The sequence below is a fragment of the Empidonax traillii genome, unplaced genomic scaffold, assembly GCF_003031625.1.
Source record: "Empidonax traillii isolate 1590-97213 ecotype Southwest subspecies unplaced genomic scaffold, ASM303162v1 scaffold128:size1411021, whole genome shotgun sequence".
Taxonomy (NCBI): Eukaryota; Metazoa; Chordata; class Aves; order Passeriformes; family Tyrannidae; genus Empidonax; species Empidonax traillii.
In genome coordinates, this window is record NW_020955321.1 from 557,040 (window position 1) to 570,885 (window position 13,846).

General features: G+C 39.7%; 1 protein-coding gene across 1 annotated transcript in view; it reads left to right on the top strand.

Annotated features, from left to right (window-relative positions):
• The window catches only part of SLX4IP (SLX4 interacting protein), a 65,081-nt gene that overhangs the window by 45,613 nt on the left and 5,622 nt on the right, over positions 1 to 13,846 (top strand). The window contains 2 exon segments of the mRNA XM_027883572.1: positions 2,422 to 2,499; positions 4,065 to 4,153. Of these exon segments, the coding sequence (XP_027739373.1) occupies positions 2,422 to 2,499; positions 4,065 to 4,153 (167 nt within the window).

Genomic DNA, 13,846 nt, shown 5'->3' on the forward strand with positions numbered 1-13,846 from the left:
GCTTAGAAGGACTAAGTGATGGATCATTTGGTGTGTGCAGTTGGTCCCTCCTTCCATGATACCATGAACAGCAGGTTTGGGTCCTTGCTGAGATCACACTGGCCCTGGAGGATAATCCACTGCTTGCTCAAAGCCAAGATTAGGAGTGATGGTGGACCAGTCAGGAATTGAGAACAGACTTAAACTCACGCTGAGTGACTGTGAAGAAGCTTTAAAAAGCTGCAGGTGGCGTGGGGTTGTTCTTGCAGGGTTTATTTTTTATTTCCTATTTCATGAAGCAGAGTACTTAATTGGATAATATATTTCTCCTAAAGGAAGCTGAAAGAGGATATCACCGTTTTATCGTTCTGCAGTAACTCTGACAACTTAAAAACTGGGTTTTGTAAACTCCAGCTGACTATGGATTGGATCAGGTGTCACATACAAGAGGGTTTCAAAACATTTGATGAGTGTAGCTCTCTGATACTTTCAAAATAGAGTTATCTTGAATATAACACATCTTAATATTTTCTCATGGTTAGCAACAAGTAACAGCAAATCATCTGTTCAGGCCTTTTCAGCCAAGTAGTAAATATTCATGCAAACTAAAATGATTTTCTAGTGTTAGTCCCTCTGGGCTGAGCTTATTAGCTCAGGTGCAACTGCCTGGGAAGGCTTTGTAAGACTTTCAGACTTGAGCTGATGCTGCAAAAAGGGTGTGTATGGGTGTCTTGATCTCTTAGGTAATTATTTATTTGTTGGATCTGAGGTGGGTGATCTTCCCCAGAACAGTGGCTAGCTCAATCAAGGGCCTTGAAGAGGAATTTGAACCTTTTGCTCAGTCCATCAGATATGATTAAACCCTTAACCTCTGGAGAATACCAGGATAGCAAGAAAAATAAACGGATATACATGTCAGTGATTCAGAAAAGAATTGCAAGAATGAAGTATCCTGCTTTTCCCTGTGAAAAGCAAAGATTCACATCTTTTCAGCTTCCTCTCAGGAAAAATACATTTGGAATATCACAGACAAGTGGAGGTGGGAAGAAAAACTTTTAATATTTACTCTCTGTTTGAAGATTTGTTTTCTAAGTTGTACTTTAAGGATTGTTTCTTTTTCAGCATTCCAAGGCCACAGTGGAGGATGCTGTTATCACACTAATAACTTATTTATATACAGGGCAAATTCTTTGATTTGGCTTAGCAGTGTTAAAGAATTGTAGATGCCAAACTGGAAATAGCTAAAAGTAATTTTCCTTAATTGTTCTCATAAATATACAGTTAATAAAGCTGGTGGATTCCATCCAAATCTTTCTCTAGTGCTCATCATTTTCGAGGGATGGTTCAACTTGTCACATCTTGACTTGATCTCTAAAGGGAAGTCAAATTTTGGGTATCTTCCTGAGGGGAAGGAAAAAAAAGATGGCTGATAAATTTCAAAGGGATTGATTGTGATCAATAACTGTGGTTCTTAAGGAGAGGGGATGCTGCAAACAGCGCTCTGTGGGGAGCTCCAGAGGATGGTGCAGACCCTGCAGGAGAGGATGTGCATTTTGGGGCTTATACTTAGAATTAAGACCTGCTTGGCACTTGCTCAGTAGAGACTGAGACTGGAACAATCTTTCTTTCTTTGTAAATGGCTAGATTAGAAGAACAGCAGTAGCATTTAATATTCCACCTTTTCTGGGGTAATTGCACCCAGGGCAGCTGCCCGCCTTAGGAGCAGCAATAATTTAAGTCTTGCAAATCCCATCCAGGTTAAGGGAACCACCACTAACCCTCTCTTGCACTTTCCTTTCAGTGAGGTGCACAGAGAGACTGGGGAGGATGAGTCCCAGTTGCCAGTTTTTTGCACTTTCAGCGGGAGTCAGGTTGCAAAATACCTTGATGAATCAAGTGCTGAACTGATTTACCCAGGGTCATTTGGGAATTTAAGTAGAACAAAAGTAAAAGCTGAATTTCCTCAGCCACAGCCTGACAGCCTCTCCTAGTTCAGTGGAACTGCAGATGATTGAGCCCTTCCATGTTTGGGTTCCTCACTTTGTCACCTTCCTCCAGAAGGCAGTTGAGTAAAGGGGCATCTGCAATACCCTTGTAGAATATGTATGAAAACAGGATAGTGGCCATGACACCAGGCTATTAAACAGATGACAACTCTAATGAATTAGTTGATTTAAATTTATTTATGTGGTTGGATTCCAGAACTTGGTGGTTAGTAATTTCTGTAGATTTTTGCCTTGTATCAGGTATTATTTTCTTGAGACTCCAGTATGAGAATTCAGCAGTTTTTATAAAGTCATTCCATTAAAGTTACGTTTTCCTTTATACTCTTGAGCTTCTGCTTTCTCCCATTCCTATCTTAGCAGATGAGCAACACTTTGAGGCCAGAAAATACCCAAGATACCCTTACACTTAATATTATCCCTTTGCTTTATGTTGCAGCCAAGAGCCTGCACATCACTGCCTACTTCATGAAGAGATGGGTTCATCTCCGCTGCGCTTTAGGGAAACGTTATCGTGGTAAGAAATCAGCTTCTTACAGAGTTACTCAGAATTTTGTATTCCTGGGAGGAAGAAAGAGAACATAAACTAATACTTTTTGATATTTTGGTCTACTTAATCAAAATTCAGGTGTTTTTTTTTTTCCAGAGAGTGTTTGCTAAAAACAACAAAAACAACAAAAAAAGAGAAGTGTTTCTTAAGATAAGCTGGATTCTTTTTTTTTTTTTTAATTTAATTTTGAATGTGTGTATGCCTTGCCCCAGGGTAATCAGCTCAACCACACCGAATTCTGTAAGTATGATGAGACTCAGCATTTTAGTGAGTCTCTGCAGGGTGAATCAAGCAGAGGCTGCAGCATGAATCACTTCATTATTGCTGCAGTGTCCTGTGACATCAGTGGTGCAGTGCAAGTGGATGCAAGAAGGGTTCTCGTTCACCTCAGAACTATAAAATCTTGACGTGGGTGATGTCATTGGACCAGATCTTGTTTGCAGGTTTTCTCAAGCCAGGATGCTCTGTAAGGAAATGATATCAGTCCTGCCCTGCCAACAGCAAAGCAGAGGTGCTACAACCATCATTGCCCTTTGTGTTGACCTTTTCGTATTAAAAGAAAAGAAATAGCAAAATAAATCAGGTTTCCTTAAAAATATTGAATGGATATTTTTAAAAAATGTCTTGGGTTTTATAGGAATTTATTATATTCATAAATGTTTAAATCTGTCTTCAACTAGTTGTTTTCTAAGTCCATGTTGGTTGAAAAGATTGGAGTGTTGGCTTTAAATAATTTATCAAACTCGTTCTCTTGTTAGAATAGAATAGCAGAGTGTCTGCATTGGAAAATCTACATTGTTTGCTGTGTATTAAATTTGAACTGTTTTAAAGCATCAATGCCTACCCAAAGATGCTTTCATTTTGTTAGCCAGCAGGTGAGATTGTTATAAAATGCAACAACTAAAATGCTTAACTGGAATGAACTTGCCCTGCTCTTCAATTCTACCAAAAAAAAATCTCTGAGACCAACCTCCTGGGTTTTTAATGCAAGCCTTGCCTCTTTCTTATCCCACAAAATAGGGTGGTATGGCTTGGGTTGGAAGTATAACAAACTTTCAAAATTATTGACTCTCCTTGTATAAAATCAAAACCAAACCCAGCAACCAAAGAAATGCAGAGCTGAAAATATAAAATATGAAGATGCTGTGATGAAAACACTCGCCACCAGAACAGAAAGAAAATCATCATTAAGTGGTTTGTCTGTTGGTTCTCCCCGTTGTTTCTGTTCAGAGGTGCAGGTGGACTAATTTGCAGCCATGACTGTCCTCTTGGGAACTCAATTTGCTTTTCTTATTGATTTTTTAAAAGTTGTTAAAAAAAAAAAACAAACAACAACAACAAAATAAAAGGGGGGTTGGCATGTTGAAGAGAGGAGGTATAAAGCTAAAGGGGTGAATGAAACGAGTTAATGTGCAATTTAAAAGTATAAATAATTTTTTTAACTGAAGCAACATGTCTATATGATGTCACTGTGTGTGGGTTTGAAAATGTTTTTCATTTCTGTAATCTTCTTTTCCATTCTTTCTGTGTAGAGCTGCGTGTGTTTCCGGAGAAATTTGTAGTTTGTGTCAGTAAACTTGACTTTGATCCAAGTGCTTGGACAGATGAAAATGGTGAATTGGTACGTACAAAATCAGTCTGTAAATTTTGTGGGGGTTTTTTATAGGAGTAAGATGATTATTTATTTATATATATATATATATATATATGCATGTATGCATTTATTCACCTATTTGTGACTGTCATCTTGGAACCAGAAAGCCACATTAACACTTGGGCCGAATTATTTGAAAGGACAATCTGAAGCGAGCCTAAGGCAGAGAAAAATTGGAATTTTTGAAAACTTTAGCTTAGAAAGGTTTATTTTTTTTATAAGAAAAAAACCTCACGTGTATTTAGAAAGCTAAATGATTTAGGTGTAATATTAGCACCTTTACTTTCCAGAATTATAGTGAAGTGGTTTGTAACGTCCCTGGGTTTCTTGTGTGTTTTCTTAGCACTTGTTCTGCAGAGCAACTCAAGCGGATCAGTGCTGGCCCTGCTGGGAGCAAAAATCCCCAAACATTTATGGAGGGAAAGGCACTGGTGTGTGGTTAAATACCATAAACAATTCTACTTAAATATTTCATCCTGAAGGCTTTGTTAGGGTCAAAGGCTTGTGAATGTTACGCTGCAGTTAAGTGCTCACACGGACCCAGGTGCTGCTCTTGTGGCTCACACTGAGGGTCACAATTACACCCTGAGCTCTGGGTGTGCTGTAGGAGTTTTATCTGACATCTATTAAAGTAGAGTTGACCATTGGAAAAAGAAAAAAAAAGGGGTTATTCTACTCATTCAACTTCATCTTTTTTCTAACACCAAGCAGGGTGTTGGTATTTCTAACACTAAATGCAGATTTTATTGTCTTGATTCCTAGATTGGTACACATCCTTCCATGTCAAAGAATCAAGTGTTTTTCACACTCTCAGGAGATAATCTACTTGCTTTAGATCTACTTGCTTTAGAAGTACTTTGCTATTTTGAAAAGTATTACTTTTTCAGTGTTGTCTTGAAAACTACTTAATGCTTGATGTAGAAAATTCAGTCTCTGCATTTTGACTGGGAAATAATTATGGGTTTTTATTCCTTGCTCAAGTATCTCCTATGAGATATCCAATTCTCCCATTTGGTATTTTTAACCTTTCCATAAAATAAAAGCCGAGGAGTCTTCTTTAATTTCTTTCATGTGATTTTTGTATAGGAAGGAGAATGAAAAATATTATGTGCTTTAGCTTTACTATTTCAAAATTCGATCTCAACCTGTGAAAAACTCCTTGTTGTTTAAAAAAATCAGGCTTTAAACTGATTTTTTTTATATTTAAAAACCCCCAGGTCTTTTAGTGGGGTCATAACCTAATCAACCAGATTGTCCAGAATTCCTACAGCATGGCAGTACCAAATTGGTCATGCACTGCAGCTCAGTAACTTTGCCAAACTGCAGGAGTGTGGCAAAGAATCCGCACTTTGTGTGTGTGCTTCTCCCTGGGCACTTTGCAGTGAGTGGGCTGGAACTCCGAGCTCTGGGCTACAAAAGACCACCCAGAAGACCTTTCCGCTGATCCGCTCCAGCATGTTCTGTCATGGGCTAAAAATGAGGCTGTGTTTTGGTTTCCTCTGTATGTTGTTTGGGTTTGAATAATGTCACAGTGTCGGTGCAAGTTCTTTTAAATGTTTAATCAGCTCACACCCTTGGTTTTGAAGGCCAATTCTGTTCTAGAAAAGCAGTTAACTGTACGTTAATGGGGACTTGGTCACTTTTTTTGTGTTGCTGAATGTTAGTGCAAGTGACTTACTCAAGACTTAACAATTATTTATATTTTTAGACTGCTTTTATGCTGTTCTATGGTGTGGGTCAAGCTTTCATTCCTGAGCTGTGTTAAGACGAGCTCAATGCTCCACTTTCCCAATACTTGAAACCAATTTTACATCAGCCTGAGACACCACAATTGTCTTCCATCACCTGTCTTCAGCCCTCTAGTCTTTGCTTTTTCACTGCTTTTTAGGCTATTCTCTGAAACAGGCTGTGCTTAAACCATAAGTTTCGGGGGATGTAGCCAGCTGTGAAATGAAATTTTTATGTCCTGCACTGTAGGAAAGATCATAATGAGATTGCTTTTGAGATATTCCCAAGCACAAACCTCAGCACCAGTTGCTGAGAGAAGCAATTTGAATCCTTCTGTGATGCCTCTTGTAAGACTAAGGTTAAGGTAGATTAGACAGTCTCTGTCAAATTAGCTTTAAGCCAAAACTAATAAAATATTTGGGAGCACTTCTAAGCAGCAGAGCTGAAATAAAGTCGGAGAAAATCTATTGATATGTAATTTCCCAGAATCTATTTATAAATGGGCATGTCTGTGGTTACATTTAAAAAATAAGACTGCAGGCAGTAATAAGCACTTTGGAAGGTGGGAAATCTCTGCTGAAGAAACAATATGGCAAGTTATTGAAATTACATAAGCAAATTGGAAGTCTCAAGGAAAAGATGGAAGAATAGCTGGGTGATTTAATGCTAGGTTTAAACATAAACCCATTGTTACCTGGGCTTGTAATCTTAAATAGTTTTATCTTGAGAAAGAAGACGGTTTTGGGAACATGGCAAAAGAGGAAGCCCAGGGAAATATGTGAGAGCTCTGGAGGGTTTAGACATCTTTGTCAATGACGACATTTTCTCGGGGATTATTATGTAGAGAGCTGAGATGGAAAATTGGAAATGGGTTATCTGGAGAAACAGTGGGAATGGAAATGGGTGGAATGGCTTATGAGCATTTGAAAACGTGCTAACAATGGAGTATTCATTGATAACACATTGGCTTTATAGCAGAATCTATGAGAGGAAGCACTAAAGGGAAAGCATGAAGGAGGTTAAGCTAAAGATGAGATTAAATGGAAATTTGAAATTACCATTCATGGGAAATCAGAAAAGAAACAAGAGTAGGAGATCCTGTCTTTATTAAAGAGATCTCAGTGTTTCCACTGAGCCTTGTGAAGTGACAGCAAATATTATACAAAAAATAAAGATTCTTTTCCAACAGAATATTGCTCTTAAAAAACCCAAACCAAACAAAAAACCCACAGAGGTACACAGGGAAAAGAAAATTGCTAAAGATGTGCCCAATGCTTTTTCAATCCCCAGCAGAGAAATAAAAGAAAAATAAAGGAGAAAATGTTCTTCATACATGTCTGATTTTATAAACTGTTTCATTGTAACCCACTTCAGGAGCATTAGACAATTCTCTTCCTTAAAACTTTTAAGAGCAGAAGTGACAGGATTTTTTGGGGTTTTGATTCTGCTGGGAAGAGGCTTCTGGTTCTTTCATGAAAACATGAACTCTTAACTGTAATTACAGGAGACTGGTAACATTGGAGTATGGAATGCTGGAATAGTGTGGCTGTTGGAAGGTGGAATGAAAGCTCTTTTCAGACAGCAGCAATTTGTAAAGATCAGTACAAGACTTCATGTGGAATTTAGTTATCTTAAATACTTTAAAGACTTATTGTGAAGTGGTATCAGATTGGGTAGGGGAAGAAGGAAATGCTGTGCAATAGAATTGCCCAATTCACACTGGAAGTACTAATGTTGGCATGGAACTCTGTGTGTGTGTCTCTAAAATATCACAGTGAGGCTGCTGTAATGGGGGGCTACCACTGGAAAGGTCAGTCTACATCCCCTCTACTTCCAGCTACGTATTCCTCTTCTTTCTGCTTACAATGGACCAAGTGATTCTTCACTGGAGAATGAATTAGTTCATTGACTGGATCTAGCAGTAAATTATTTATTTGTGCAGTTCCTCTGGTTTTTATTGGAGGATTAGTTTTCCATCTTGCCAGTTCACTGAACCAACTCATCCTGTGCCCACACAACTGCCAATTGTGATGCAAAAAAATGTTGGAGGAGCACACAGGGAGGATTTTTGGATGAGGGGAGCAGGACCATCCCTTTAGGTAGCAGCTGATAGTTACCCTGGTTTGGAAGTAACATCCACAACACACATTAATGTTACACTTGTTGTAATATTTGTCTTGTTGCTGTTTTTTTTTATGTCATTATCCTTTTAATTTTTGTAAAATCTTGTTTCCTTGTGATTTCAGATAATATGCTGAATTCTTTTCAGTCATTATAGGAAGCATAGAGGAAAACAATATTAAACTGTAGTTTGGTAACTGTAAACGGGGTTCACTCCTTTTCTTTGGGAAGGTAGAGAGGGGAAACTACAGACTAATGAACTCTACCCAAATATCACAGAGTGGAACAGGCAAAGAATTGGTTTGGTGAGTTTTCACTTTTGACACTTCAAGCTTCTGTCATGTTATTTTACTCATCCCTCATGTTCTGCTCAAGCTGCTGCAAGACTGATGACAGTGAAACACCCAGTCCCTCCTGCCTTCTCTCCTGTTCCCCAGGCATTCTTGTCCCAGTGTCTGTCAGTACTGGCACATGTGGGGAAATAGGTTAATAGGTTCATTCAATAATCCCTGTGAAAACAAGGGTTGTTTTTGTGGTTTTTTTTTTTGTTGTGTGCATGGCTCGCTTTCAGCTGATCCCCTCGGTGTTGCTCCTCGGCAGGACCACGGTTTGGGGAAGGGTGACACTTCCCTTTCCCTGGCAGTGTAGCCTGAAATTATCTTGAATCACCAGGCTGCTCTCTCTGAGAAACTGCATCTCACAGCAATAATCCTGAACTCCTCCACTCGCTCCTAAGGACGCTCCAGCAGCTGTGCAATATTCCCTTTTGTCCCAGCTGCCTCTCCTTGGAGATCACCACTCCTACAGCAGGCTTTGCCAGCAGGGCTGTGTGCCTGCATCTCATCCTGCTGTGCATCACAGTCTTGTGGATTCATGCACACCAAACTTCCCTGCATTTTGAGCTGGTGCACTGACTTCAGGTGGGAGCAGCTGGGGCATGTGTGTGCTCCCTCTGCCAACTGTGCAGCGGGGCAGGAACCTCCTGCAAAAGGGGAGGGAGGAGGCCTGAGAGTGGTGATGCTGTGAGTTGCCTCAGTGAGATTTGTCTGAACTTGCCTGAGTTTCTTCTTATAGCTTCCAAACTGATTTATTTTCTGCATGGCAGAAGTCTTAAGGGCTGTTCTGCTGGTTGCTGTGCTAACGATCCGGAGAAGTGGACAAATGATGAAATGAAACCTGACACAATTATTTCAATTAGTCAAGGCTGGAGAAGGCTGTGGAGAATTTCAGAGAAACCTCCCAGAGCTGGGTAGAGGGGCATTAGGGCTGTAAATGAAAATCATCTGTTGATAAATGCACAGTATTTTTACTGAGAAGTGCAATTGCAGTGCTCATGCAACTGCTGAGTGAATTAACTGTGTGATCATGGGGAAAAAGGCCAAGATGTTGCTGCAAGGAATTGATTTGAAAATCTGTGTTCTGTAGCATTATTTATTGGAAAAGCAGACAGAATATTAGAGTATATATGGAATGAAATAAAAAGTAATATCCACTGTCTTAAAGCCAACAAGTAAGTGGAATACATCTTCAATGAAAGATTATGTACCTCATTATGCAAAATCCAGGTGAAGGAGAGCAGGAATACAGATGGTCCTGGAGCTGCAGTATAAAAGGTCAAGCACATCAAATGATTTCCATATGAAGCAATCTTCAAAAAGCAGGGACAAATTGAGTAATCTTTGCCTGATTTTGGTAGTTGCTTCTTATATGAGCGCTCCGGTTGATTTCAATGCAGCTTCTTAGCTGCGTTCACAAGACCTCATTTGTCAAAGCCTTGTGGTTATTTGAGATATTATCATCTGTCATCATCCTTCCACCTCCCTCGTTTTCCTCTCCCCTCTCAGTCTCTTGCTGTCACAGCTTACGCTGGGGGTTCCTGTGGATTTGAGCTGGTTCTGTGCTTTGCACTGAGTGATGCTCCTTCCCCTGCGCACTCGGAGAGGACAGAGGGGCAGGGGCAAGGCTGCCAGGGATGGGGTTTAAAGCTGCAGCGAGCTAAGGGGTTTATTTAGCTGCAGTGCATCTGCAAGGTTTTGGTGGCTGTAGGACTTGAAAAGGTTTAAAATACTTCAGGCTTTGAGAATAATTCATTATATTCTTGCTGAACGAAGAATATTTGGCAGAAGTTTTTTAAAGTTGTTTTAAAGAGCAGTCCGTTCCTCAGCCTTCAGCAGAAATCTCTTAGAACTAAGAGGAAGGTCGTAACTTGACTGACCGGGAAGCTGAAATATATGATGGTAAAGGTTTATGGCAGGATTTTTGAACAATCTGTAATGAGTTGAAGTTATTTGGAGGGACAGATCTCCAGCGTGAGCTCAGAAGTCTTGACGATCTTGGGGGTGGTGGTAGTGGTGTTAGTTTTGGAAACGAATTAAACCATGAAATTATTGAACAGTAATTGTCTCCTGAGCTGTGCAGTTCTGCCTGTTTTCTCTATTTTGCTTCTGTATAACCAGCAAGATCAAGAGCTTTAGTTATTCATTCCAAGACCTGTTTTACTGCACACTGTCACTGCATAAAAAGAACATTTGTTTTTAAAATTTATATTTTTTTTTCCAGATGTTTTTTTCCCGTAACTAATGAAGTTTGAAGTATATGAATCATGTTCATGTGTACATCATACACTCTAAGCAGTATTCTCTCATGTCATATAACCCTTGCTGTACCTGGGAAGGTAAATACAAGGTTTAGTTCAGCATTGCTGATGGGTGACACTGCTGGACATCTGCACTGGCTGACTCTGATACACATTTAGATTTGGGAGGCACATAAAGGATCCTCATGCCAGACTGGGAAAAGCTGTAGTGCAGGATTACAGCAGTGCCTCGTGTGACAACGGAGTAGTAGATTCCTTCCCTCACGGGTTGTAGGTTGGAGAAAGGAATTTTATGTGGAGCTCAACCCCTGTCTTCTTATTTGATAAAAAGCTCTTTCAAGCATAAACCCTGTGTATCTTGCATGCATGTCCTCTTTCATAACTGCAGGAGACAACCTTAAAAACTGATAGGAAAGGCAAACTGAAGTTGCCTGCTTATGAGACATTGGTTTTCTTTTAAAAAAGTAAAATTTCACCATTAATATGGTTTTGATTTTTCTTCAGCGTCACTGGGAGAAGTTCTTTTGGTTGAAAGGCTGTTGCCTGTTCCTCCCTTTCTTATCAGTGGACACTTTCTCTGAAGATAGAATCTGAGTCTTGTAGCATCAGTCTATAAAATCAGAATGATTAATAGCTCAATTACTTAACATTAAGTTTAGCACTTCTTGCCTTCAAGCAAATGCACACAGCACGTGTCACGTGCTCCTTGGTATGTAAATAAATCGGTTGTTTCGGGAGCACCTTCTGTGCCTTTAGAAGGTTTGATGGGTATATTTGCTCTATGAGATACAGATAGGTCTGCATTTTTTAAAAGCCCCCCCCCGTGAAGTATCACATTTTGTTTGTTCTCTGCCATTTACAGCAGGAATTTTTCTATTTTCCATTCTCTAGCAACTGTTCAAATGCAAATCTAGAGAACTCTGAGTTTCTTGCGTTCAGGATAGTGTGGGATTCCTGCTGTATGTAAAGTACAGTGAAAATCTGAACCAAGTACTTCAAAGGGAAGGAGGCATTTTCCTCATAGAAGAGTCATATGCTTTGAGCTAATCTGATGATGCTTTGGGGACCTTTGGAATGTTTGGAATCGCCAGGACTTGTGTATCGAGTGAGAAACTTGGGTTCACACCTTGTAGGTTGAGAAAGTGGAATGTGTATCACAGGGGCTTGTAGCAGATGGGGCCAGCTCTTGGACTAAATAGTGCAGACCACAGGGCCTCTTGACGAGCAAAAACTTAATTAAAATGAAATTTGGTGGTAGATAATGAGGACTGCACTGATCCAGGGGTTTGATTGTTGCTTTCTGTGCTGGGCCATGGGTAAATTGAATAGTTCTGCTCCTCCAGAGAGATGCCGTTTGCTCTGGTTCTTACATTCTTTTCCAGATTGAAATTGGAGAATTTTTGAAAACCACCAGCATTCCTTAAAAGTACCTATTTCAAAGGAAAAAACCAGCACTCCAATGTGTAACCTGGAATGATCCTTCATGGTTTTTATTGGAACTTACTGACATTTAGAGCAGGACAGTCAACTTTAAAATGTAGAGCAATATTCTCCAAGTCCGATCAAAGAGCTGTGTTTCAGGTTCAAAATGGGATCCATTTCTGTACTTGGAAAACTTCTGCGAATGTTTTATGATGTGGTTGGAGTTCATCTGCCAGGACAGATGCATCACCACATTGGAAATGCAAAAAATTTGCGTTGTGAAACTGTGGGAAGCTTTTCCTTCATGTGGGATGGGAGAGGGCAGGAGACGAGACCCAAAGTCCCGTCTCTGTCACTTTTTTATCAGTTAGATTAGAATATCTGATTTATCCTTCACTCACAAGCCTCCTCACTTGCTTTAGGAGCCCTTTTTTGCTTATCAGATTGGAAGGAGTCCTGTCTGACCTCTCTGATCTGCCAGTCATCTGTTAGGACACCTCTGAAACCTAAAGGTTATCTTGGATGGGTGAGCCCTTGATATGGCTTAGAGTGACATTAAAGCAATCATGCAATTGCCAGCTTACATAAAGCTCCCCCAAATAAATTCTGTCTTAATAATTTCACTAATTTTGCTTCTATTGTGTGTGCCTGGGATAATACTTCAGTTCATAGCTTTGTCTACGTTATTATATTTATAGTCCCCCTCCCATTTGCCACTGTAATACAAAATTTGATTTCTTGAACCCATTGATGTTTTCTACTAAGTACTTTTGATGAACCACATTCATAAATGTATTTTTTAAACAATTTAATTTTTATCGTGGGGTTGGTTTGTTTGTTTGTTTGTTTGTTTTTTGGTTAACCAGACATTAAATTTGTTTCTCCCTTAGTGTTACTTTGTTGGTGCATAAATATGTGCCACTGAGAAGAGTAAGAGACAACTAGAAAGTATGACACCAAATAAGAAGGCAGGAAAGGGAGGCAGCATTGTTCAGTTTAGAAGGTTTTCTTTCAACCCAGCATTAGACTGGGAAAAAAAAATAAATCAGTATTTGTATGAGTTTATTGTCAGGCTGAAAAGGCCAAACTCTTTCACTCTTCTTCAGGGTAATGAGTTGTAAGGGTTCCTCACAAGTGCCCATCCACGAGGAGTTCTTTAACAGCTATTTAATGCTGAATTCAGCTGCCCTGGAGAGAGCTGGAGATGGCAGTGACCTCTTTTACATTTCTGAGGATTTCTTTTTCACTCTGAGCAGTAAGTTGAGTGAAATAGCCGAAAAAAAAAAAAGAAAAAGAATTTTCAATTTGATAAACCTTAAAGGAAGTATGATATGTGCCAAACAGATATGTTTCTCTCTAGGTCTTAATACAGGTTTTTTCCTCTCAGACCTCTCTTTGGATAAGTACTAAGGATTTTAGAATTCAGTTTTGGGGAGGCCAGTATTATGAGCAGGTTGGCTGGTGAGACTTGGGCAGCTTCACTTCTGCAGGCCCTTCTCTGCCGAGTTTTAGTGACAAAAAGGAGTGTGAGCTTACCCCGGGATTTTAAGTGCACATATTTCTAATAGAACTTGGCAGTTCAAGGGCTAGAGAAGCATTTTAATCTTTTGTGCCCACCCAGTCTCTATACAAATGTAAATATGTCTGTCTTGAACGATTTGCCAAGAAATGTGGTTTTAATTTGTTCGCAGCGATCCCACTCCCTGCAGCTCTTTCAGAGTCGAGTCGCAAGTCTGGTGGTGCTTTGACGTTTTTCTCTGTCGTGGTGTCATTGTTTATATGATGTCTGCTTC